This window comes from Alexandromys fortis, unplaced genomic scaffold (genome assembly GCF_014885135.2).
Source record: "Alexandromys fortis isolate MF-2015 unplaced genomic scaffold, M_Fortis_MF-2015_v1.1 scaffold_363, whole genome shotgun sequence".
Lineage (NCBI taxonomy): Eukaryota > Metazoa > Chordata > Mammalia > Rodentia > Cricetidae > Alexandromys > Alexandromys fortis.
Genome location: NW_026068233.1, coordinates 327,123 through 353,895, shown reverse-complemented (window position 1 = coordinate 353,895; position 26,773 = coordinate 327,123). Strand labels below are relative to the sequence as shown.

The 26,773-nt window shown below is 49.5% G+C and overlaps 2 protein-coding genes across 3 annotated transcripts in view; both read left to right on the top strand.

Moving 5' to 3' along the window:
• The first annotated feature begins 8,753 nt into the window (after positions 1-8,753).
• Wnt10b (Wnt family member 10B) lies at positions 8,754-15,792 on the top strand. Its single transcript, XM_050130865.1, has 5 exons — positions 8,754-9,022; positions 9,843-9,956; positions 10,066-10,328; positions 12,369-12,742; positions 13,931-15,792. The coding sequence occupies exons 2-5, from the start codon at positions 9,883-9,885 to the stop codon at positions 14,387-14,389; spliced, it is 1,170 nt and encodes a 389-aa protein (XP_049986822.1). The 5' UTR covers positions 8,754-9,022; positions 9,843-9,882; the 3' UTR covers positions 14,390-15,792.
• An 8,012-nt stretch (positions 15,793-23,804) lies between these two features.
• Arf3 (ADP ribosylation factor 3) overlaps positions 23,805-26,773 on the top strand; it is a 27,033-nt gene continuing 24,064 nt past the window's right edge. The window contains exons 1-2 of one of the 2 annotated variants that reach the window (XM_050130871.1): positions 23,805-23,992; positions 24,753-24,829. The gene's annotated coding sequence lies outside the window, so the exon portion shown is untranslated. The remainder of the gene's footprint in view (positions 23,993-24,752; positions 24,830-26,773) is intronic. The other variant, XM_050130870.1, reaches the window with a different exon arrangement.

Here is a 26,773-nt window from a genome sequence, read left to right as displayed (position 1 = left end):
GAGAGAGAGAGAGAGAGAGAGAGAGAGAGAGAGAGAGAGAGAGAGCCTGAGTTTGTTTCCCAGCATACAAGTCAGGCAGTTTTATAACTGCCTATAACTCAAGTTCCAGCTTCCTCTTCTCGACTCCAAGGGCATCCACATGTGAATGTGGACACATGTACAAGCACATATACATTATATACATAAGTAAAAAGCAGGTGAAAGTGCTTGCTGGCAAACCAGATGACCCAAGTTCAATCCCTGGGATTGATGAAAGGAGAGCTGACTTTAAAAACTTTTAATCTCTACATGTGTACACACACACTCTAAATAAATACATGCAATCAGACCAGCTAGGCATGGTGGAGCATGCCTATGATCCCAGCACTTGGAACTCTGATATAATAAGATGGCTCTAGGGTTTATCTGTGTAGCAGCTCTAGCTGTCCTGGAACTAGCTCTGTAGACCAGGCTGGCCTCACACTCACAGAGATCCGCCTGCCTCTGCCTCCTGAACCAGATTAAGGGCGTGCGCCACTACTGCCCAATTTAATGGCCCCAAATTTGAGACAACCCTGAGATAGGTAGCAAGATCCCACCTCAAACAACAACAAATTAATAGTTAATGAAAAAGTAGTAAGTAAATCTCAGACCAACTCTGTATGGTGGTACATGCCTGCCAGATCCAGAACTTGGAAGGCTGAGGCAGTGGAGGCGCACGCCTTTAATCCCAGCACTTGGGAGGCAAAGGTAGCAGATCTCTGTGAGTCCGAGGCCAGCCTGGTCTACAGAGCGAGTTCGGTACCAGCACAGCCATCTGGGGTACATAGTAAAATCCTATCTCAAATTCAAAAGCAAGCCCAGTGGTATTTTGTGGGGAAAGGAGAGAGTCTTTTTGTTTAATTTTTTTTAATGTATGTGAGTATTTTGCCTGCATGTTGCATATGTGTGTGCAGTGTGCAGTGTCCTCAGTGGCCAGAAGGGGCTTTCAGATTCCCTGGAACTGGAGGTACAGATGCTTGTGAGCCGTTATGTGGGTGCCGGGAACCAAACCCCAGTCCTCTGCAAGTGCTCTTAAATGCTGAGCCTCTTTTACTGTTTATTTGCTGAGATAAGGTCTTCACGTAGCCTATGCTAGCCTCAAATTCAGATATAGTCTAAGTGGTCCTGAACTTCTGACCTCCCTGCCTCCGCCTCTGAAGAGGAGATTAGAGGCATGCTCCCCTAGGCCTGACAGCCCAGAGTATTTTTTTTAAATATTTATTTATTAATTATGTATACAATATTCTGTCTGTGTGTATGCTTGCAGGCCAGAAGAGGGCACCAGACCTCATTACAGATGGTTGTGAGCCACCACGTGGTTGCTGGGAATTGAACTCAGGACCTTTGGAAGAGCAGGCAATGCTCTTAACCTCTGAGCCATCTCTCCAGCCCCAGCCCAGAGTATTTGAACTCAAACCCTATGTAGGTCCTTTCTACCTATCAGCGGCTCAGTGGGTTGCCAGTCTGCAGCAGAGCAGGCTGAGGTCCCTTTTCAGAATTGATGCAGAAAGAAACTGAGTTTTAGGTCTTGCCTGCCACCCTTTTGGGACCTCTTGTTTCTATCTCTTCTGTGTCTGACTAGATCACCTAAGTCTGATCCCAAAGAACTTGGCTCCCAGAATTGATTGGGCTTTCCAACTGAAGTGTGAATCACCCTAAGGAAGGAATGACCAGTACATTTAGTTACTGTTCCTGGGGCACTTGCCTTTCATTGATTTCTTAAAATCACCTTTGTGTGTGGGTCTGTGTGAAGCACCATCACATGCATATCAGAGAACAACTTGTAAGAGTTGGTTCTCTCCTTCGATTATACAAGTCCCAGGGGCATTAAACTTGGTGGCAGTTCCTTTGCTCACTGAGTCATCTCACTAGGTGCGAATGTTTTAAAATGAGATCTACATTAACCCAAGGGAAGCTTGGTGGAGTCATTGTTTGTGTTTAAAGGAAGTGTCATTCCTGGACCCCATCTTAGCCTAGTGTACTTGCTTCCTCCAAAGACTCCTTCCTGAGGGTTAATATGGAGGGGTCAAGCATCTTACACAGGTCTAAAAGCTAGGAGTTTCTGCAAATAATGCCCCATATAAATAGGTCAAAGGAATGAACAATATACATGGACTTGACTTTGTACCCAAGAAATTTCTGGGAGTTGGAGAGATGGTTCAGAGGTTGAGAATACTGGCTGCGGGCTGGAGAGGTGGCTCAGCGGTTAAGAGCATTGCCTGCTCTTCCAAAGGTCCTGAGTTCAATTCCCAGCAACCATATGGTGGCTCACAACCATCTGTAATGAGGTCTGGTGCCCTCTTCTGGCCTTCAGGCATACGCACAGAAAGAATATAATAAACAAACAAACAAACAAATAAATAAATAAATATTAAAAAAACAACACTGGCTGCTCTTCCAGAGGTTCTGAGTTCAATTCCCAGCAACCACATGGTGGTTCACAATCATCTGCAATGAGATCTGGTGTTCTCTTCTGGCCTGCAGGCATACATGGAGGCAGAACACTGCACATAATAAATAAAATATTTTTTTAAAAAACAAATTTCTCACCACTGAGGCCTGGGTCACATACACCTCACCTCCCCATCTCCCCACCCCCAGCTTAGGATAGGGTTTCACTGTGAGGCCCTGGCTGTCCTGGAACTCACTCTGTAGACCAGGTTGGCCTTGAACAATCTGCTTGCCTCTTCTCCTGAGTTTGGGATTAAAGGTGTGCACTACCAGGGTCCAGTGTCATACACCTTTTCCAATCTGGTATATTGGTGAAATTCTATGGGGATGGAAGCAAGACTGAAAACAGGGAAATCCTATCATCCATGTTCCTTGTTAATAAAACACTGATTGACTGATAGGCAAAAAGTATAGGTAGGGGCGATCAGACTGAGGATGCTGGGGGACAGAAGGAGTTGGAGAGACACCAGCCAGCTGCTCAGGAAATAAGACATGCTAGAAGACAGGTAAAGCCATGAGCCACGTGGCAATACATAGATTATTAGACCAGGCTGGCCTCAAATTTATAGAGATCCACCTGCCTCTGCCTCCTGAGTGTTGGGATTAAAGGCGCATGCGCCACACCGCCTGGCTGGAATGGGTTGTTTTGAATGTAAGAGTTAGTTAATAATAAGCCCGAGCTATCAGTCGAGCATTTAAAGTAATAGAAACCTCAGTGTGGTAATTTGGAAGTGACTGCTGGGACGGGAAAACTCCACAGACATTTATGACCACTGGTGCCAAAGTAGGAAGAAGAGAGAACTGACTTCACAAAACTGTTCTTGACCTCCAGGTGTTCGCCATGATGCCCACTCGGCACTCCTCACACTAATAAATAAAATAAAAATTAAAAATAGGTTGAAGGGGAGGGGGAGGGATGGGTGGAAGGGGAAGAAAATGGGAGGAGGGGAGGAGATGGAAATTTTTAATAACATTTTTAATAAATTAAAAATAAGTCGGGCGGTGGTTGCGCACGCCTTTAATCCCAGCACTCGGGAGGCAGAGGCAGGCGGATCTCTGTGAGTTCGAGACCAGCCTGGTCTACAAGAGCTAGTTCCAGGACAGGCTCCAAAACCACAGAGAAACCTTGTCTTGAAAAAACAAAAATAAAATAAAATAAAATAAAATAAAAAATAAATAAATAACTAAAAATAGGTTGAAAAGTAAAAATAAGAAACAAGGCAGAAAGCAATAGAGGAAGCAATCTCACTTTGACCTCTGGTCTCTGCATGAGCACACATATGCATGTGTACACTGTACATATACACACATACATAGATGACTTGCCTAGCATATGACATCCTGAGCTGGACCGTGGATATGGCAAAAAGAAAGAAAAGATAAAGCCAGGTACACTGCCACACACCTGTAATCCTACCACTTGAGAAGCAGAGGTAGGAATTCAAAGTCATATTTAACTACATATAGAGTTTGAAGCTAGCCTGGGCGACATGCAACTCAACATCCTCTACAGTTGTTCTATCATCCAAAGAGATGCTGGATTTCATAACTGTCCCGGGGAGGTGTGTCCTGCTCCATGACTGGGAATGACTGGAGTCCGGAGGGGTCATTAGACAGTTTCAGCTGGTTGTGAGCACCATGTAGGTGCTGGGAATTGAACCCGGGTCCTCTGGAGGAGCAGCCAGTGCTCTTAACTGCTGGGCCATCTCTCCAGCCCCTATATTTCCCGATTTATAACTTTGGCTATGAATTCTAGATGTATACCTAACACTTAAGTAAACACCTTGAAATTCACACATCCAACACTAAATTCTTAATCTTGCTGTTGTTAAATTTGCTCTTTCTTTGACCATTTATATCTCAGTAAGTGACAGCTCTGGCCTTCATCTTCAGGACAAAAATCTTGGAACCAGGGCTAGCCTCTGCAGGCACCAGGCATACTTGTAGTGTACAGACATATGGGTAAAGGACCCACACACATAGAGTAAAATAATAATAGTATATCTTTTTTTCCAAGACAGGGTTTTTCCTGTGTAGCCCTGGCTGTTCTGGAAACTCACTTTGTAGATCAGGCTGGCCTCGAACTCAGAGACCTGCCTGCTGCTGCCTACTGAGTGGTGGGATATATATCTTTTAATTTTAAATTTTGGAATCAACCTTTGGCTTATGGGTTTTACACCTCATGTTAAACTGATCCCTTTTCATGCCTCTGCTGCTACATGGTGGGAGGAGCCACTGTCACCTCTTCCTAGAGAATCTCCACGTTTGTCCCTTCCACTCCACAGTTTGCTTGCCAGTAGCAGTCAAGACCATCATCCTTCTAAAGACGAGGTTGGGTCTGGAGAGATGGCTCAGTGGTTAAGAGCATCTTCCATTCTTGCAGAGGACCTGAGTTCAGTTCCCCGCACCTACTTCAGATAGTTCACAATTGCATTGTAACTCCAACTCCTCTGGCCTCCAAGGACACACCTACAAACACACACAATTTAGAAAGTAAACAAATAAGTATTTCCATGATCAAATCTTTCCAGGGTTTCTCTGTGTAGTCCTGTCTGTCCTGGAAGAACTTGCTTTGTAGACCAGGCTGGCCTCGAACTCAGAGAAATCTGTGTGCCTCTGCCTCCCGAGTGCTAGGAAAGTGCTAGGATATAAAGGTATGCACCACCATCGCTGCCTGGCAAAACTAAAGATCTTTACAGTGGCTTAGGAGGCCTCCTTGAATCTGAGTTCCTTTAGACCACCCGTTTCTTCCCAGTTCTTCAATCTCAATTTTCCCCTGGAGAATTACTCCCCTCACTGGCCTTTCTATCCTTTGGAAATACCAGGCATGTTTCTTTTTCAGGGTCTGTCTTGGAATTTTGTTATTGTTGGTGTAAGGCAGGGTCTCACTATGTATCTCAGGCTAGCCTGGAATTCATCAAGTACGCCAGGCTAGCCTCATAGCCTCGAACTCCCTGAGGTCCATTTGCCTCTGCCTCTCCTGTGTTCAGACTAAAGGCATGGCCTAGAGCTGGTCTTGAATTCTCTCTTTTCAAAATTTATTTGTCAAATTTACTTATTTTTCTTTATAGTATGAATGTTTTGCCTACATGCATGTTGTGCAGGAAACTCATGCCTGTTGGATCCCATGAAAGTAGGGTTGTGAATGGTTGTGAGCCCCCATGGGTGCTAAGGATTGAACCTGGGGCTTCTGCAAGAGCAACAAGGACTTTCACTACTAATCTCCCCAGGCCCCTTATTAGGTGCTGGTTACCTAGAGCTCTCTGTCACTTGTGCCTACAGTTAACGTCCGAGGATTGAAGTAGAAACGCAGCAGCAGCAAAACAGGCTCATTGGAATAGGTATAGGGGGCCAGTGATCCAGTGCGGGGAGGGAACTTCGCTTAGACCTTGGGATCTAGAAAGGGCTTGTAACCAGGGCTCAGAGTTCTTGCATTTGACACACAGGCAGGCAGCAAGCACCACCCTTCCAGCTGGGAATGGGCAGCCCATCCATGGGCCTCTAATGGACAAGGGGGTAAAATTTCCAGGGTGATTTACAAGATTTGGGGCAAACTGCTGAATGTGGGGGCTTCCTTGGCGTCCAGCAGGTTTGTCCACAACATCTCTGGCACCTCTGGGTGGTAGCCTTCGGTACTGCAATGGAAGACCAGTGAGGTGGAGGGAGGCAGCACAGTTGAGCTCACCGCCAAAGGCGCATCCATCCCTCCAGGGCCTATAATTTGGGTTCCCTGGGCTGGCCGCCCCTATCAGCGGCTTAGCAACAGATGAGTCACCCAAGACCCTAGCCAAGGCAAACATCAGGGAAGGGGAGGAGGAGGAGATTCCCGAGTGTAGCCTGGCTTTAGTCACCGCCTCAGTTGCTTGATTCCCCCATCTCCAGAGGCCCCCACTCTTTTATTTGACGTTCCTCCACCCTTCAGGGCTTCGATGATCTTCCCACAGGGTTTCGCTACACTCTTCATCTTCATGAGAGGAAGAGGAGCCTTCTACTTTTCTCATCAAACAGAAGGTGGACCAGGTTGCTCTTATTTCCTCCCTGCCGTGATGGCAGCCCCCTTTTCTTCCCCCTCTTGTCTTGGTCCCAACCCTTGTCAAGGTCTCTCTGGTTCCTGCCCCTCCCCTTTCTTGGAGCTGGCTGCGTGCTTGGGGTATTAGGCAATGGGTGTGCACCCACAGCCCTCTACAGCCCCGCCTGTCCCACCGCCCTCTAGCTGCCTGTGGGTCAGTGCTCAGGCCAGACGGTCGGCAGGAGGGCACCGCAGGCCAGTTCAGGCCACCCACTGCCTGCTATAGCCTCTATCCAAGAGCTAGACTTCAGCAAGGATAGAGAACTGCAAGGGTGAGCTCTTAGACTTGGGACAGTCCAACCTGGGGAGCCCCCAGGTCACTGAGAAGTTGAGCCTCTGGCTGCTAATCTTCCTTCCTCCCGTCAATATTGTTATTATTGGTTTTTAGAGACAGGGTCTCTCTACAGAGACCTGATTGTCCTGGAACTCAATGTGCAGACCAGGCTGACCTTGAACTCACAGAGATCTACCTGCCTCCGCCTTCCAAGTGCTGGGATTAACTATGTGGGCCACCACTCCCCAACTTGCCTTAGCCCCTTAGTTACATCTCACTAAATGCTGGAGCCACACAATGACAGCATCAAAGAGGGGACAAATAGAAACAAGACAAAATAAAATTCAAAGCATAAATGGGACCATGGGCCATGTGGAGAAACACAAATGTCCAAGAGATGCTGATGGAGGAAAGGGTGTGTGAAACGTCCTTCCAGGGGCCTGAGTGAGTCCTAGGCTGACAGGCAGGAAGAAGGATCCTGGGTTCTGGAGTAAGAAGGGAAGATACCAAGATAGTATTTTTCCATCTTGGAAGTCATACGTGATTTGGCCCTCTTCCCCTAAATAAGGAGGTTTAGGAGGTCTTGGACTGCCTTTCCCTACTCCAGAGGTGGTAGAATCAGAAAGAGTACCCTACTGTGGCCCAGGCTGTCTAGCATACTGGCTCAAGCACCCTCCCCTCCCCAAGTACTCATTGAGTAGCCCTGCAGACCTAACCTCCTCTGTACTGTTTAGACACCTATCCAGTGGTGTCCCTTCAGCACAAGACAAGACTTGCAAGAACGCAGACTGGCGCTGGCTGCCCAGCATTGCTGCTTGCCACCACCAATGGAGAGGTGGTTGTGGCTGTGGGTAGTAGCCCTGTGCTTCTGTTTCCTGGGGAGTCGTCCCTGAGTCAATGTGCCTTGGGTGCCATGCTGTGCTTGGGGCTGCGGTCTGGCAGGGGCTGGGGGTGGTTGGGAAGCCTGAGGCCCCTCTCTGGCAAAAATAGTCCGCAGTGGTTAGAGCTAGAAGGGTGAGTCAGGCGGGAGTGCGGTGGCGCCTAACCCCTTCGCTGCCGCCAGAGGTAAGGCATTTATGCCTCTGCCTGTGCGCACCCAGGCAGGCCGGGTTCTTCTCTGGCTGCCCTGGAGTTGGGCTCCGTTTGGGGTCCCAAGGCCTCCCTCAACCCTTATGAAGCAAATGTGCGAGCAAGGAGCAGGAGCATGAATCTGGGTCATCTCAAGCGTTCAATCAGGAGTTCTGGTTAGGCGACCCCTGGAGAGAATGCCTAAGCAGAAGGAAAGCGAAGGGGCGGAGTGGAGATCTTTGGGGCTACCCGAGCCTTTGACCGAGGCCAAATTCTGAGGCCAAAGTTGACCCCTCCCAAGGGGCAGGCGCGTGGCTTCGAGGTGGGCGGGAGCCAAGCCGCACTGTGGCTCCTCACTTGCAAGCTCACAGTGCCCTGGTGCGCACAGGCTCGTGGGCTCTTCAAGACACTGTCAAAAACCCGAAGGTCGCCCAGCTCTGTCCTCAGGTCCTCAGCCTGTTAAAGGGGCTCTCCAGTCACCCACTCTTGGTGGACAAACGGAGGCAAAGAAAAACGATGGAAGATACTGCCATTGGGACCAGATCCTGGCGCCTTAGTCAGGGTCACTGCACTCTCCAGACAGCCTCGGCGACCCCAGAGCAGGTGAGAGGAGCTCCGGCCACTTTCCCCCTGAAGTGGAGCTGATCGTGATCCCGGGCGTCGGGGCAGAGGGTATATGTGTGTGTGTGTGTGTGTGTGTGTGTGTATGTGTGTGTGTGTATGTGTGCGCGCGCGCTTGCGCGCGCTTTTGGGGGGAAAGCAGCTGCGTTCCCCTGGTCAAGGCGGGGGGTGGGGTGCGGGTGGGGTGGGGATGCCTCGGGCTCTGGGAGGGGCCGCAGCTCCGTCAGCTCCAGCAGAACCACCCGTGAGTTAGGTCGAGCCCAGCCAAAGCCCCCGGTGCTTTGTCGCGGGTTCGCTCGCTAGCTGTCTCGATCACTCCCTCCCTTCTACCCTCCCTTCCTCCGGGCGGCCGCGGCAACGCTGGAGAAGCGGCAAAGAGGAGTGGCCCAGCGCTGGAAGAATGCTGCTCTGCCGAGGGGGCCGAATGCGACCCAGTCTCCCCACGGTTTAAGTGGCACAAGTGGAACCCAAGTAACCCAACTGCGAGTGTTGTGGATCCTGCACCTGAACCGCTGGAGGTAATGGGGAGGGAGAGAACAGGGTGTGAAGAGACTAGACAGGCGTGCGGGCAGACAGATAGATAGACAGACAAGCATTCACCCTCAAGAGCACAGACTCCCCGAGAATCGCTAGAGATACCTACAGAATAAAGGAGTGCCTTCGGACTTAAAGGGCAATGGACGCTAGCAAAGGGGTGGGGATTGGGGTGGGACCCATGGGGGACAACACGGGTGGCGCTCTCCAGTGGAAATTTGTAGTTGGGAAATGGGGGTGGATGGGGAAGTGGACTCAACTAGAGGGTTTGCGGAGGGTACCTGGCTTCCCTGTCGCCTTTGCTTCACCTGACCTTTTCCCCTGTTGGGCGTAGAGATCAGAGTGTGGATTAGAGCGCCTGGTCTCAGACCCTTCTAATATAGCTTGTCTGGTAGTGCCAGCACTAGGAGGCGACGCCCCTCCAGGTGGTGGGGAACCCCCTTCTGATCCCTCCCTCTAACCCTGTGAGGGCGGGTAAATCAGTCGTGGGGCCCTCAAAGAGGGAACAGTTGGTGAGGAGGGATCGAGGGTCTGAGAGGAACTGTCTCAAGTCCGCATGTGAGTGTCTCAGGACCCTGCGACGTGTCTGGCTGGGTCGGACTCCAGGGGCCTTCCGAGGGTCCTGAGCTGCTTGGATTCTTCCTCTTTGAAGGGTTCCAGAACCCAGACACTGGAAGTCAAGGGGTGACTATTATTGTTTAGTTTGGGAAAGGGTGAGAAAAGCCAGTGGGGCCACATTGGTGGCTTAGGGAACCGAAATAGAACATCCTTCGGTTCCAGGGAGCCATTCTATTCTTCCCGCAGGCGCTGACAGATTCGCCCACCGGAGCCTCCGGGCTTCGACATGCTGGAGGAGCCCCGGTCTCGGCCTCCGCCCTTGGGCTTCGCGGGTCTCCTGTTCTTGGCTTTGTTCAGTCGGTGAGCATTTTTCCAGTTTTGGGGAAAAGCACCGATCTGGGCTAGAGGGTAGCTGGTGGGCGTGTGACTAGACCACAGACCCCCGAGACGGCTTGTCCCTTGTTCTCAGGGCTCTAAGCAATGAGATTCTGGGCCTAAAACTTCCCGGTGAGCCGCCGCTGACGGCCAACACCGTGTGCTTGACCCTGTCCGGCCTGAGTAAGCGGCAGCTGGGCCTGTGCCTACGCAGCCCCGACGTGACCGCGTCCGCGCTGCAAGGGCTGCACATCGCTGTTCACGAGTGTCAGCACCAGCTGCGCGACCAGCGCTGGAACTGCTCGGCACTGGAGGGCGGCGGCCGGCTGCCGCACCACAGCGCCATCCTCAAGCGCGGTGAGCCTGTCGGGGTGGCTGTCTGTGCTGCCGCCCAGGGGTTGGGGGCAGGCCGAGGCGCGCGGAGGCGGGAAGGGACCGGTTCGCGGCTGCGGGAGGGGCCTCTCCGGGAATTTCCCCAGGAGCCGCGCTCAGCTGGGTCTGGTCACCCGTCTGGGCCTCTGCCTGCCTGCCTTCCACCTGCGTTGCTGGCGAGGCATCTGGGTCTCTGTTCCCCCTACCCTAGGGCCTTCCTTTTCTGCCTCCACCCAGCTCGATCTGGGATCCACCTGTGAACAAGAGATGCCCCCCAACCCAAGAAGCTTCAAACACTCCCTCTACCCCCTATTTTCTCTCCCCTCCCTCTCCACCCAGACAAGCCCAGACGGGTGTCCCCAGAGTCTCAGCGGGGGTGGGGTGACGCCCCCAACCGTTTAAGGGTTAAACCTGCTCCCCTAATTGCTGGGGTTCCCAGGAGCCAAAGCTGGGAACAAAGACCCTGATGGCTTTGAAGCTGGGGAGCAGCCCCCTCCTCTGTGCTGTGGGGGCCCCAGGTGTCCCTCACCTGAACAGGTGAGGAATGGCTGGAGGGGCCTAGAGCAGGTCACTGCTGGCCTGGTCTAGAAGGAAAGGTCTGGGAGGCTCCACTGTCTTTTCCTGTGCTCAACTGGAGTTTCCTCCCTGAGGAGTAAAGATCCAAGGGGCTCAGTCCAGGGTAGGGTAGTGCTTTGGGGACTATGGGGTTAATAGGCAGCTGCCATCTGCTGGGGAATTCCCAAAACGTGTGCAAACAGCTTCACCCTTGGATGGTTGGGGGGATCTTGAGGCTGGCCCTGGAGTCCTAGATTCCCTGGTAAGAGGCGCCTGGCCTCCGACTGACTGTCTTTCATCTTCTCAATACTCCAAAGAGCCCTTGCTTAAAACCTAGTGAGGGACCCTACCTTCTCTGCAGGGCCTGGTGTAGTGGGCGGGGTTGATGCCAAATGGTGAGGATGTCTCTCTAAGCCTGGTAAAGATTGGTCACCCAGAGCCTCCTCCTTGGTGACCCCCAAAACATAACAAAGAGGCCAACCTTTTAAAAGGGCCTTGGGGAAAACCTCCTCCCAGTGTTTTATAAGGTAATAGCAGGTTAGAATAAACATAAAGGGCAGATATAAAACTGGAACCTGGGAAGGGGGTGGGCAGTCCCTGTGTTAGGATTGTTACTGCTGTAGTACATGGTAGCTTGCATAAGACTCATTTAACAAAGTGGGGGGAGAACCCCCAAACTAAAGGTCCCCCTCCACCCCTCACCTCTTGCTTACTTCCCTGCAGGGTTGGGGAATTTCTAAGGCTTTTAGATGTAGAACTCCTGGAACATACCTTCAAAAGTCCTCAGGACTCCCTCCGACCCATTGAAAGCCACTGGCTCTAGGCCAGTGGTTCTCAACCTGTGGGTGACCCCTACAGGGAGGATGCTGGACTCCTTCACAGAGATCACATAGCAGCTATCCTGCATGTCCGCTATTTACATTATGATTCATAACAGTAGAAATTGTGGATATGAAGTAGCAATGAAATAATTTTATAGTCCAGGTCACCACAACACGAGGAGCTGTATTGAAGGGTCCCAGCATTAGGAAGGCTGAGAACCTAGGCTCCTAGGCTCTCTCTTACATTCTCTTCACACCCCAAAATGACAGATTTACAGAGGTTTGGCTTTAGCGATAGCTTGACCCATGGGTCTCTTATTAGAGCGGAGGGAACTGAGACCTGGTGCTATTTCTTGTCTCGGGACATTGTCCCAGATCACTCAGAGGGGAAATGATGGTGTTGGGATTCAATTAGAAATTTCTGACATTGGCTGGCTGGGCAAGGTGGTGAGTCACACCTGTAATCCTAGCACTTGAGAGGCTGAGGTAGGAGGTTTGTCAAGAGTTCAAGGCCAGCTTGGACTACGTGGCAAAACCCTATCTCAGTGTATGAGGATGATGAGGGTGGCTGCTTGTTTTCCCCCACCTGCCTTCTCTCCTCAGCTGCCTGCAAGCCTTCTCTTGACCCTCACACCCATTTCCTCCCCAGGTTTCCGTGAAAGTGCTTTCTCCTTCTCCATGCTGGCTGCCGGGGTCATGCATGCTGTCGCTACAGCCTGCAGCTTGGGCAAGCTGGTGAGCTGTGGCTGCGGCTGGAAGGGCAGTGGTGAGCAGGACCGGCTCCGGGCCAAGCTGCTGCAGCTTCAGGCACTGTCTCGGGGCAAGAGTTTTCCACACTCACAGTCCAGCCCTATCTCGGGCGCAGGGCCCAGCCCTGGCCCCCAGGACACGTGGGAATGGGGCGGCTGTAACCACGACATGGACTTTGGAGAGAAGTTCTCTCGGGATTTCCTGGATTCTAGAGAAGCTCCACGGGACATCCAAGCGAGAATGAGAATCCACAACAACAGGGTGGGGCGCCAGGTGTGTTTGTGTTCTGTAGCTCCTGTACAGTCTTTTGTTTTGAGATGGGGTCTTGCTATCTGGTACAGGCTAGCCTCAGATTCGGAACCCTTAGTCTGAGTGCTGTGATCGTGGGTGTGGCCACCAAACCCAACTTTTCTCAGTCTCTCTCTCCCTCCCTCTCTCCTGAGAGGCCCTATAGAGTAATAGGATGAGGTATGAGGGATGATCACCACTTGTTACTAGCAAGCTTGTCACTAGTAAGTCACCCAAAACATGTTTAGAATCTATAGGAAGCTGCCTGGTGGTACTTATCATATATTAAGGCTGAGGTAGCACATAGTATCTGATTTTATTGTTTTTTAAAATTTATTATGTATGGCAGCCTGGTCTACAGAGCAGGTTCCAAGACTGACTTCATAGCTTCTGAGAAACTCTGTCTTGAAAAACCAACAAAACAAAACAAATTATTTATTTATTTATTTATTTATTTATTTATTATGTATACAATATTCTTTCTACATGTATGCCTGCAGGCCAGAAGAGGGCACCAGACCTCATTACAGATGGTTGTGAGCCACCATGTGGTTGCCGGGAATTGAACTCAGGACCTTTGGAAGAGCAGGCAATGCTCTTAACCACTGAGCCATCTCTCCAGCCCCCAACAAAACAAATTTAATGTGTATGGTTGTTTTGCCTGCGTGTATAGGTCTGTGCACCATTGTGTGCCTAGAGAGGGTATTGGAATCCCTGGAACTGGAGGTATGGACAGTTGTATATCACCATGTGGGTGGTGGGAGTTGAACCCAGATTCTCTGAAAGAGCAGCAGCCAGTGTTCTTAACTATGCAGGCACATCTTCAGTCCCGTGTAGAGTGTACGTGCTTAGTGCTTGGCTCATTGCATAGAAACTGCTCCAGCAGCTACCTTCCCCACACTCCGCTCTTACTGGTGTTTACTCTGGAAAGAGCGCTGGCCTGGGATTTAAGACAACTGGAAGTCATCTCCTTGCTCTGTCACCAGCTAGTGATGAAAGATGAGCAAACCCCTGTGGCTCTACCTTTACAAAATGAGGTCCTTGGGCTGGTGGCTAACTTTCCTGACTGTTTGTCAACTCTTCAGTTAGGTTCCCTCCCTTCTCCTGTGTTCCCTGCTGTGTTCATTCGCCCCGCCCTCCATTTCTTCTCCTCTTGCTGTTCTGATGTTCTAGGTGGTAACCGAAAACCTGAAGCGGAAGTGCAAGTGCCACGGCACCTCAGGCAGCTGTCAATTCAAGACTTGTTGGAGGGCAGCTCCAGAGTTCCGGGCCATCGGCGCAGCATTGAGGGAGCGGTTGGGCAGAGCCATCTTCATCGATACCCACAACCGCAATTCTGGGGCCTTCCAGCCCCGCCTACGTCCCCGTCGCCTCTCAGGAGAGCTAGTCTACTTTGAGAAGTCTCCCGATTTCTGTGAGCGAGATCCTGCCGTGGGCTCACCAGGCACTAGAGGCCGGGCTTGCAACAAGACGAGCAGCCTGTTGGATGGCTGTGGCAGCCTGTGCTGTGGGCGTGGGCACAATGTGCTCCGGCAGACACGGGTGGAGCGCTGCCATTGCCGTTTCCACTGGTGCTGCTACGTGCTGTGTGATGAATGCAAGGTCACAGAATGGGTCAATGTGTGTAAGTGAAGGTGAGCCTCACCTCGGGACTAAGGAAGAACACTGTGTGATGGGTGCTCCTTTTCAGCCCTTTGCTCTGATTTCTGTCCAGGGATAATCATGGTCCCTGGAAGCTCAAAGTATCTACCTGGAAACAGCTTTGGGGGGAATAGGGTCAGGTGAAATCTGCGAGGAGCAGCCTTTTGTAGGGGAAGTGGTCATCATATTCTGTTCTTAAACACCCGAATGGACTAAGATGAAATGTACTGTATTGTTCCCCTCTTCTCAACCTCTGGGGTCTGTCTCTTGGGCCCAGATTTATACTCCTTTAGATAGGGAGGCTATCATTTAGCCTCTCGCCTTCCTTGAAGGATAACACTGGATGTTGTGTGGAGTCGTTAGATCTGTATATAGAAAGAGACCACCTCTTCCTATTTGTGGTCCTCAAACTCCTCCACTACAACCCAGAAGAACCTCCTCTTGTGGGGCCATGGGTGACAATAACGAGAGGCTTCGGTTGAAAAAGGACAGACGACTGTCCTTAGAGGGCTGTCTTGTCAGGCTCATAGGGAATTGTTCTCCTTCCATTCAGTTTGGAGGGTCCCTCCAAAGGGAAGGTTTAGCTATGACCCATGGAAGCTCTTTTTCCTTCTTCAGCAAGAAGGGTGGGGATGGATAATTTATTGTGCTGAGACATATTCTTGGTTCCTGTTTGAAATGAAAATAAATGAAGTTACTGGACTGGTTGCTGGTGGGTGCAGATGGTGATGTCTAGCCACACTTGGGGCAGCAGCCTGTGGTTTTGTTGTGATTTTTATTTTTTCCTATGTGAAGCCTACACTCCTGTACTCAGTGACTTTTTATGTATATCCTGCTGATTTCCAAAAAGGATTTGAAATGATGCTCAGTGACCAGTTCAGACTTTTAGTCTGTAAACCAAGGTGGACTTTGGGGTGGCAAGATTTATAGATCCAAATGTACCCAGCCCCTGCTCAACTCCTGGTACCTGGTATCTCCTTCATCATTACTTAGAACAAAATTTGGCAATGTTTTTTTTTTTTTCCCTGCAAGAGGGCTAGAGGGTAAACATGCTAGGTTATTTATATTGTGGTCTTTAGGCCATCTACTCACCTCGACCATAATTGCTCAGTTCTGCTGTTATAGACCCAAAATAGTTATGGTCAGGGGAATGGACAAAAGCAGACACAGGCTACATGTAAATCGATGGGTATAGCTGTGTTCACTACAGTCACAAACTGGTGTGCCAGACTGCTCCTCTCTGTCATTCGTTGACCCCTCTCTTATATAAGGTCGCATCTGCTCTGGGACTTTCAAGTCTTAAATACCACTTAACAATGAACATGAACGTAGAAGAGCAGGTACAATTGTCTCTAAGTCTGAGCCAGAGAATTTGGGGGTACATGCAAGGCTAATGGGAAAATACGAAAGGGTTGTCTATCTCAAAATGCAAGTTATATATATATAGGTTGCCCTCATTCTCTTGAATACTGGGATTATAGGTGGGCCCTACCAGGCCTAACTAAAATGAGATTTTTTTCTAGCAAATCTAGTATTTTCTGTCATTGAATTATTTGCATATATATTTTTCTTTATTCATTGTTCTTTTGTATTTAATCTGAGTAAAATAATTCCTTTATCTTTATTTTTTCTACATTTATTTGTTGGGTGTGTGCACGCGCATGCGTGTGAGTGCACATGTGAGTGGATGCAGGCATACCATGGCACTCATGTAGAAGTCACAGGATAACTTGCAGAAGCCAGCTGTCTCCTTTAACCAGCTCCAGGGACTGAGTTTAGGTCTTCAGATTTGGTGGCAAGTACTCTTACCTGCTGGGCCATCTTGATGGCCTCTCCTTTATCTTTTCAGATATAACTAGTGAGAATAGAATTTCTTTTTTTTAAATATTTATTTATTATGTATACAATATTCTGTCTGTATGCAGGCCAGAAGAGGGCACCAGACCTCATTACAGATGGTTATGAGCCACCATGTGGTTGCTGGGAATTGAACTCAGGACCTTTGGAAGAGCAGGCAATGTTCTTAACCACTGAGCCATCTCTCCAGCCCCGAGAATAGAATTTCTTCTCCAACAGCTCCAATTCCTAGCCCAATATCTTTGAAAAGAAACATTTGTTTGTTTGTTTTGTTTTGTTTTTGATACAGAGTTTTTTGTGTAGCCCTGGCTGTCCTGGAACTCACGCTGTAAACCAGGCTGGCCTCGAACTCACTGAGAACCACCTGCCTCTGCCTCCCAAGTGCTGGGATTAGAGGCATGTGCCACCACCTGAAAAGAAACATCTTTAAGATGAAATGTGGTGGGGGTGGCTGGAGAGATGGGTCAGCACTTAAGAGCATTGTCTGCTCTTCCAGAGGACGCGGGTTCAGTTCCCAGCACCCACATGGCACCTCACAACTGTCTGCAATTCCAGTTCCAGGGCTTCTGACACTCTCAGTCAGACATACATGCAGGCAAAGCACCAATGCACATAAAATAAGAATAAATAAATCTCAGCCAGGTGGTGGTAGTGCATGCTTTTAATGTGAGCACACAGAAGGGAGAAGCAGGCAGATTTCTGTGAGTTTGAGGCCAGCCTGGTCTACAGAGTGAGTTCCAGGACAGTCAAGGCTACACAGAGAAACCATATCTCAAAAAAACCAAAACCAAAACAAGTAACAAAAAACAATAAATAAATAAATAAATAAATAAATAAATAAATAAATAATTTTTTAAAAAGGCGCAGTGTGGACAAAGGACCTGCAGCACACTTTCGGAACACCTGCCTATTTAGGGGCCACAATATGCTCACAGGAGGGCTGGAGACAGCACCTGCTGCCCTTGCAGAGGACAGGCATTCAGTTCCCAACACCCACGTGGTGGCTCACCACCATCTGTAACTCCAGGGAACCTGGTGCTCTTGTCTGGCCTCTTCAGGCTCCTGTATACGCATGGGAGGCATACATGCAGGCAAAACACTTATACAGAAAATAAAAATAAATATTAAAAAAAACCCTAAAAGATGCTGCCAGGGCATGTAGAAATAATTCTCAATACTTCTCTGGGCAATAGATATATCCGTTGCCCATGATTCTCTTAAGTCAGGCGAGAAAGCGCCAGGGGAACCGGAAGAATTTGAGAAGTGTTGGATCAGGGCAGTGCTCCATGGTGACATTAAACTTTTTATTTTGGGCTGGGCAGTGGTGGCGCACGCCTTCAATCCCAGCACTTGGGAGGCAGAGGCAGGCGGATCTCTGTTTGAGGCTAGTCTGGTCTATAAGAGCTAGTTCCAGGACAGCTAGGACGATTACACAGAGAAACCCCGTCTTGAAAAAAATAAAAAAGTAAAATAAACTTTTTATTTTGGGAGGCTAGGTGTGATGGTGCACCTTTAGTTCCAGTACTCAGGAGGCTGAGGCAGACAGATCTCTGCCTGGTCTTAACAGTGAGTTCCAGAACAGCCAGGGCTCTCTAGAGATACGATGCCTCAAAAACAAAACAAAATAACAACAACAAAATTGTGGGGGAGCTGAAGAGATGGTTCCATGATTAAGAGTACTTGCTGCTCTTGCAGAGGACCTGGGTTTCATTTTCAGCTGCCACATGGCAGCCTTCAACTGTCTGCAACTGCGGATCTAAGGGATCCAACACTCTATTCTGACCTCCATGGGCACTAGGAATATACATGGTACACAGACATACATGTAGGCAAAACACTCACACACAGAAATACGTCTAAAAATTTTAAAAAAATATGTGTATATGTGCACGTATGCGTATCCAGAAGAGAGTCTTGAATTAGCTGGGACCCAAGAATTAGGGTGTTGGGAGCTGCCTGACACGGGTCCTCTGCTGAGCCATCGCTCAGCTCCATGGCAACAGTTTCACAGATGCCAGACACTTGCTCACCTAATGTGTGAATGAGAGGAGAGAGAAGGGACTGAAGTAAGGAAGGGCTTGGATAGACCAAGAATAAGAAGGAGTATCCAGATGGGGTTGCCTTCCACTGGGGAGGGAGCCCTCACTCCCCAGTGTGGCCAGAGCATTCGAACCTCTCCCGTTTCTGTCTTCTGCCGTCCCTTTGGCTCCCTTCCGCTGCTAGCTCTCCCTTTCCTTTCATCACACACTCTGTGGCAAACTTCAGCCCCAAACCACAACCTTGACAAATTCCAACTGGATTCTGTCAGCAAGGCCAACACCCCCTCCCGGCACAGGCACTGGGCTCAGGTCCAGGCCTGGGGTCAGTCAGTGACAGGGTGGGAGTATGCAACCCACAGCGCTGGTGGCTACAATTTCAGCTTTTACTGGGCTCCCGTGGCAGCTGGAGGGAGGAGAGACTGATGAACACTAGGCCAGGCTGTGGGGCCTCCTTTAACCCTGGGTGAGTAGTCTGTCTTCCGGAGAGCGGCAGCAGCTCTAGTCAGCGAGGTAGCACTTCCCTTGCTTGTGCCAGTCAACCCCTCTCATGCTACAGCTGAGTTCTCGTCTCCCTGTCCAGGAGGGTGAAGGACAGATCTGAGAGATTCTCAATCCTATCCATCATCCCCAAATTAAATAAGCTGCCCTCTCTCTCTCTCTCTCTCTCTCTCTCTCTCTCTCTCTCTCTCTCTCTCCATTTTGGTTTGAGTGTTCTGCCTGCATGTATGCCTGCAGGCCAGAAGAGGCATCAGATCTCATTACAGATGGTTGTGAGCCACCATGTGGTTGCTGGGAATTGAACTCAGGACCTCTGGAAGACCAGCCAGTGCTCTTAACCACTGAGCCATCTCTCCAGCCCTCATAGGTGGTTTTTAAACATAAAGCACAGAAAGCCAGCCTACAAACCACAATCCCAGAGAACTTAGACAACAATGAGGACACTAAGAGAGACTCAATAAATATCAATAATAATAAAAAAAAGAACTCACTGGGCAGGACAGCACAGAGCACTACTCCCTCAGAGTCCTCCCCAGTCTAGGGAGATCTTTCTTGCTTTTCCTTAATAAATCTATGTTTACTCTGCTCCAAAAAAAAAAAAAATTCAAAGTTTCTCTAAAATACCTGAAATCTCTATAAAATTCCAAAGTGTGGAGTCCTATAAAATTAAAAAATAAGCTACATGCTTTTGCATACTTCAAAAAGGAAAAATTAGGGCAATTACAAATGAATTCATGCAAAACCAAAGTCTAACACTGTAAAAAGTTCAGTGTTTGATGGCTGGAACCCACTCATGATTCTCTGGGCCCCGAAGGGCTCAGTTTCTCCAGCTCTGTCAGCTTGTCTCCTAGGATCAGGCCACTCCACTCCACAGTTCCTGTCCTTGGCAGTTGTCCCATGATACTGGTACCTCCAAAATGCAGAGGTTTCTGCCGCTATTGGGCTGCTACTGCTCCTTCATCCACAGCTTTTCTTGGGCTCCTTTTAGGGACTCTAACTCTGCCACATGGTGCCTTCAACTTTAATGACTCTTTCAATCCTGGGGCTTCTGCTGCAATGAAGGCACCTTCCCCAATGGTCTCTCAGTGCCAAGTCTTAGCTACTCTCCATTGCTCCTTTATGCCTTCAAGACCAGTAATGGCTGGGAGACTTTTGTTTGTTTTGTTTTTGATTTAGAGACAGGGTTTCTCTGTGTAACGGCCTTAGCTGTTCTGGAACTAGTTCTTGTAGACCAGACTGGCCTCAAATTCATAGAGACCTGCCTACCTCTGCCTCCCGAGTGCTGGGATTAAAGGCGTGCACCGCCACCACCTGGTTTGACTGGGAGACTCTCAAACATTACAAATGCAGTTGACAGTCCACAGATTATTGATCTACAGATTATTGCTGACTTTGAGGGAACACTAGGAGATTTCACCTCAGTGATGTTGTCCTCCTCCTCCTCTTCTTTTTTCTAAGACAGGCGACCTGTCTTTTATGTATTTCTGGCTGTTTTGTAGCTCGTTCTGTAGACCATAATGACCTCACATTCAAAGATCTGCCTGCCTCTGCCTTCTGAGTGCTGGGATTAAGGGTGTGCATCACCACTGGCTACTCTGGTGCAACAGAATCTTTAAGGGACTCTCAAGTTTCTCCCAGTAACTTTACAAGCCATGTCTCTCTCCTCTGCACTACTGCTTCAGCATCATTTTCTAAGTTCCCGCAACAGGCTACTGAGCTCTCAGCGAGCTTTTCCAGCCCAGAGTTCAAAAGCCACCACAATCCTTCCCCCCAAACACACGGTCAGGCCTGTGACGGCAATTATCCCACTCATAGGTTAGGGTCTCTTTGATGTTACAAAACACTATGACCAGAAGCAACTCAAGGAGGAAAGAGTTTCATTTCATTCCAGATTGCAGATTACATCACTGCATTGGATGGCAGGGCAGGAACGCAGGGTAGGAACCTGGAGGCAGGAGCTAAAGCAGAGGCCATGAAGGAGTGCTGCTTATAGGCTTGCTCCCCATGGCTTTCTCAGTCTGATTTCTTTCTCTTTTTCCCATTTCTTTTCCTTCCTTCCTTCCTTCCTTCCTTCCTTCCTTCCTTCCTTCCTTTCTTTCTTTTTCTTTCTTTCTTTCTTTCTTTCTTTCTTTCTTTCTTTCTTTCTTTCTTTCTTTCTTTTTTGAGACAGGGTTTCTCTGCCCTGGCTGTCCTAGAACTCACTTTGTAGATCAGGCTGGCCTTGAATTTACAAAGATCTGCCTGTCTTTGCCTCCTGAATGCTGGGATTAAAGACGTGCACCACCAATGCCTGGCCAGCCTTATTTCTTATACAACTCAGAACTACCTGCTCAGGGGTGGTACCTCTCACAGTGAGCAAGGTTCTTTTGTATCAGTTATCAAAGACAATATCCCACAGGCTTGCCTGATGTGGGATGTCTCTTTGTATGCTGTGAATATGTTTTATTACCATTAGTTAATAAAGAAGCTACTTTAGCCGGGCAGTGGTGGCGCATGCCTTTAATCCCAGCACTTGGAAGGCAGCGGCAGGAGGACCTCTGTGAGTTTGAGACCAACCTGGTCTACAAGAGCTGGTTCTAGGACAGGCTCCAAAGCTACAGAGAAACCCTGTCTCTAAAAAACAAACAAACAAAAAAAGAAGCTACTTTGGTCTATGGCAGAGCAGAATAGAACCAGGCTGGAAATTCACGCAGCAAGGGAGAAAGAAGGCAGAGTTAGGGAGATGCCAACAGCCACTGGAAAAGCAAGATGTGAGGTAACAAGCCAGGAGCCTCATGGTAAAATATAGAACAATAGAAATGGGTTAATTTAAGTTGTAAGAACTAGTTAATAATAAGCCTGACCTAATAGGCCAAATAGTTTGTAATTAATATTAAGCCCCAGAGTGGTTAATCGGGAACTGGTGGGCGGGAAATATACCTCCAGTTACGCTTGCCCACAGGCCAATCTGATGGAGTTATTTTCTCAATGGAGGTTCCCTCTTCCTGTGTGACTCTCTAGCCTGTGTCGTGTACACAGAACTAGCCAACACCATAACTATATTTGGGGAGTCTTTTGCCTTTAAAAACCCAGAGTTTGGGCTAGGGAGATAGTTCAGCCATTAAAAGGGCTAGCAAGACAAGCCTGATGACCTGAGTTTGGCCCCCGGAACCTGTGTAAAAAGCTCTTGCTTCTAAAGTACCAGCTTCCCAGTACCCATGTGGGACAGCTCATAATTGCTTGTAAATCTAGGTCCAGGGAATCTTACAGTTGTCTTCCTGCAGCAAATCCTTGCACTTACAGGCACACACTCACACACACAGACATCTGTGTATACATATAATTAAAAATAAATCCTTTATGCCCGGTGTTGTGCATGCCTTTAATCTCAGTGCTCAGGGGAGCGAGGCCAGGCAGATTCTCTGAGTTCAATGCCAGCCTGGCCTATAAAGGGAGTGCCAGGCCAGGTGGAGCTACGTAGTGAGCCTGTCTCAAACAAAACAACAAAACCAACCAAACAACAACAAATATTTTTTAAAAAGCGGGATGCCTGTGGTGCATCTGTAGTTGCTGCATGGTGACAGCAAGATGGGGTGTGGAGTCAGGAGAACTGAGTGGAGCTGGACGGGAGTGTGTACCACAGCGACAGACACCAGAGATCCTGCACAGATAAGGTAAAAGGCAACCAACTCCTGAAAGACGTGCTCTGACCTCCACGCCTTGCTATGGCGCAAGTGCGCCCACAGTCTCTCATACAAGCACATTCACACTAAATGAATAAATGATACCAACAACAGCAAAACCATCCCAGAGCTTACTAGAGGAAAGATACACAGCTGCGGTGAGTCTGGACAGGCCCCTCGTACACTTCATCTCTCTCCTCCTCAAATTATGGGCCTCCTGGTTTCATATTTTACAATCAGACTATTCTTTATTGTTTGCTTGTTTATTTTTGTTTTAGACAGGTTTCCCTGGCTGTCCGGGAATGTGCTCTATAGACCAGGCTGACCTTGAACTCAGGGATCCACCAGGCTCTGCCTCCTGAGTGCTGGGAGCCAGGCCAGGGCCAGTCATGTTATTCTCGAGGTAAACATATGTGAGAAGACAAACTGGTATAAGAGGATCTGGTGGGTGCATAAACCAGGGATGGACAGGATAGACACCGAGTGGCTGGTTTCCTGCCTATTTCTTGGAAGAAGGTAAGAGCAATGATTTGGGATCAAACTCTAGGGAAGAACTGTGTTCCCTTATACTAACTACATGCATTTTAAAGAACGTGTCGCTCATTGTTACTAGTGAGGACCCCTCTAGCGCAGCTTCTAATATAACTTCTAACTAGTCTCAGGCAGTGCCTCCATCACGTTAAAAAAAAAGAGGGGAGTGTAAGAGAAGGAGGGAACGTGGGTGCTCTTTCCTTGCGGACTAAAAGCCATACTCATCTAGAGAGGCTCCATCAGGCCCGCCTCTGAGTAATTATGTTTCTCTCCTTTGTCTTTCCAGTGCAACTTCCTAAACGACCCGGATTTCAGATGTTTCCTTCAGTATCTTAAATGCATCAATTTCTCTCCTCCTCCTTTATGAAAAAGGATCTCTTGATTCAGACCTCAGAGAAACTATCCTTAGGAATTAGTTGAGCGGCGCAGCAAGTGGGGTGCGTGTGGTTTACTAGAAATAAAGACTGGAGTTAAGGGAAGGTTACAGCAAAGGTTTTTGCTATCCATACTCCACTGTTGGTTCTGCTGAAGAAACCCCAGAGACTCCCTTGCCCAAGTCCAGTCTCCAGTGCAGCCAGAATGTGGCCCTGGAGCTTGGGAGCCTCACCTCAGTCCCCACAGCCTCATCTCCACACTCTGCCTCCCGATCTTCCAGCCCCCACACAGGCCCCCGCCTAGACCCAACTTCAGCACCCGACCGCTTTTGCTGCAGCCGCTGCCATGGTGATGGGTCTCGCGAGAACTGCCGCTCGCTACCGCGCACTTCTCGCGCGATCGTGGAGGTGGGAAGTATCCCGGGCTGGGGGTGGGGTTCGCCGCACATCTCCTGTCGCCGTCGCGGCTTCCGGTGCTAGGTGGAGGGAAGGAAGGAGGGAGCCGGGGAGCGGGCCAGCGGACCAGCGTCGCCGCGATCGGCTCGGGGAGAGGGAGGCAGCGGCCCGAGAGCCAGGCGGAACCTGCGGGGGCGGAGGTGGCGGTGGCAGCCGCGGCACCGGGAGCAGGAACAGGTTCGGAGCTGGAGAGGGAAGGCGGGTCCGGGCAGGGAAGAGGCTGGGTCAGGGTAGGAGCCGAGGAGCCCGAGGGCCCCTGCCGTGGTCCTGCCAGCACTGACGAGGTGCGGTGGACACTTCTCGCAAAGCTGGGGGCGGGGGCTTCCCAGCCCCACTCCTGCCCCCGCAGCTGAAGGACGCCGAGCCGGGGTGGGGGCGGGGGGGCGCACGCAGATTTGTCCTCCGCCTCGTCCGAGGGGCGACCTGGGGCTGCAGAGGTGGAGTTTTCGAGGGTTGGGGTTGAGGGGAGCATGCTGGCCAGTGGGAGGTGATGCGGGGGCGGTGTGGCTGTTTGGATCTTTTCCTTCTGTTGAAGGGCTATGAGGAATGCTGCCTTTTCTTCCCCCTCCTCTCCTCCCCGCCTGAGCTTTAGGGGGACCAAAGAAAAGCCTTGCTGTGGTTATTCTCCCTCACCCATCGTGAGGCATGGGGACTGGGGTTTAGCATCAGGGCCTGCTGGTGGAGCACCGCTGCGCACTGTTCTCAGGGAGGTTGCTCTCTGCTTTGGGATGTTGGGAAGGGCAGGTTGGGAAGAGGGCAGCAGGTGGGGAGAGGGTGGAGAGGAGGCTGGAGAAGGGGGAGGGGGGATCCGAGCTAGCTTGGAGGAGAGAGGTGGGGCCTTCCACCCCCAGGCGTAGCGGGGGCGGTCTCACTGGAGGAGGGAGCATCTTGTCACTGGCCCTGAGTTTGTGTCTTCCAATCCGCTTTCTTTCTCTAGGAAGTACCAGGATTCCCGGAACTGAAAATGAAACCATTGCTCACGCCAATCCTTTGAAGGAAGGGGGAGGTGGGGAGGTAAAGTTCCCTATTAAAACCGGCCACTTGATTAGTTAAGTGGTAACTCTCTTTTGGAGAGACTTGTTCCTTTTTGGGGTTCTATTTCTGCTGGTCTCTGGGTCAGAGGGAATGTGGTGGAGGAGTGTGGCCAGGAGTGAGAAGAGAATAGTGAGGTCATTAGGATGAGGAGAAAGGTAATGTAAAACCTGTCTCCGCTGCCGTTGGGTTGGGTCACCCATGGTCTGTGGCATGAAAGTTTTATTGGGAGGAGATCTGCTGCAGGAGTCTGATTGCTTGACTCGTTGCAACAGGATAGAATCTAGTCTCTGCATACCTCCATCTCTGTCCCCAGTCAGGTTGATGGAGACTGGCTTTGCTGCCATTTTGTCTTCAGCCTGTTTTGGGGTAGTCTCCCCCTGTCTGGACAGGCAGTGGTCTTCTGCGTATGGGCCCTGAGTTTGAATAAATGGTTAAAGCTAATTTTAAGAAAGGCTCGATCGGCTTAGGTTCGTCTTTGCACGGTGTGAATCACCGACCTTGGATGCAGCTGGAAAAGGAAGGTCCCGTGTGTCACCTATTCAGTCTCCTGCCGTCTTGCCAGTTTTCCTTTGCTGCTCCCCCACCCCCCCTTTTGAGACAGGTTTCTCTGGGTAGTCCCCTTGCTGGCCTCAGACTCACAGCTGCCTGCCTCTGTCTCAGGAATGCTGAGGTTACAGTGTAAACCTCCACATCAAACTCTTACTTCCTTTTTTGAGACGTGCACATAGGCTAGGAGTGTATAGACATAGGCAAGGTTTCTAGCTGTAGTTGAAGGAAAAGGGAAGGGAGGTCAGGTGTGACGATGGAGACCTGTAATCTTGGCACTAGAAAAATGCAGCGGGAGGATGGAGGTGTCTGTCAGCCTGGGTTACATAGCAAGACTATGATCAGCAAAACAAAACGTGACATTTGGAGATAGTCTTGTCAGGTCTTAAGGGTGACACTGTAGTGTGTTCATCACTCCCTTTACAGTATTTATGATGAGAGAAAATGGGTTAAAGGACAGAGGCCATCTCTGTTGATTAGAAGGAGGAACTTCTTCAAAAGCAGGTTTGTTAAAGCCAAGGTAACTGAGAAAAAGTGACTCTACTTCCTCCTATGACTTTAGAAATAGATACAAGATGCCTGAGAGTCAACGTACCATTGTGGTGAGAGGTGTTTTTAGAGACAGAATGATGCAGAAGTTAAAGGTGGTCTCTAGGATCACACAGTGGGTGGGGGTGGGTTCATCTCTCCAGCTCTTTTATTGTATGCAGCTGGTAAAATTGCCTTTTCTCAGTTTCATCTCCCTGTGTGTAAAGAGGTAATGGTTGTGGTGAGGATTAAGTGAGATCAGAGTACTGAGTGTTGTGTGAGACCCGCACCAACACGTGCTACTGCTATTAATAACCCATCATGGTGATAGCGATGACATGAACACTCAGGGCTGCCTTAATAAATGAGAGAAGGTTCACAAAAGAGCGGCTTGGTGCCTGTGAGGAGGGACAGTTGTTCGGGGACTCTATACAGTGTCTTACAAGTCGTTACATTCTGTTTTTCAATATCAGCTTGTAGAGGGACAGTTGTTACAGTAACTGTACAGTATCTTACAAGTGGCGACATTCCCTTTTTCAGTATCATCTTGTAGAGGCAGTTCTTGCTGCTTAAGCAGGAGGTGAGGCTGGATCAAGATGGGGCCCAGAACAGTCATCATGATTGTATCATGTCTATGGGTGATTGTTAGAAAAGTCACTGTAGGGGGCTGGAGAGATGGCTCAGTGGTTAAGAGCATTGCCTGCTCTTCCAAAGGTCCTGAGTTCAATTCCCGGCAACCACATGGTGGCTCACAACCATCTGTAATGAGGTCTGGTGTCCTCTTCTGGCCTGCAGACATACACACAGACAGAATATTGTATACATAATAAATAAATAAATATTAAAAAA

Excerpts from the sequence above, each read along its gene's own strand:
- Wnt10b (XM_050130865.1), top strand. The coding sequence starts at position 9,883 with ATGCTGGAGGAGCCCCGGTCTCGGCCTCCGCCCTTGGGCTTCGCGGGT. Across the intron at positions 9,957-10,065 it reads TTCTTGGCTTTGTTCAGTCG|GGCTCTAAGCAATGAGATTC; the intron begins GTGAGCATTTTT and ends CCTTGTTCTCAG. Across the intron at positions 12,743-13,930 it reads ACAACAGGGTGGGGCGCCAG|GTGGTAACCGAAAACCTGAA; the intron begins GTGTGTTTGTGT and ends CTGATGTTCTAG.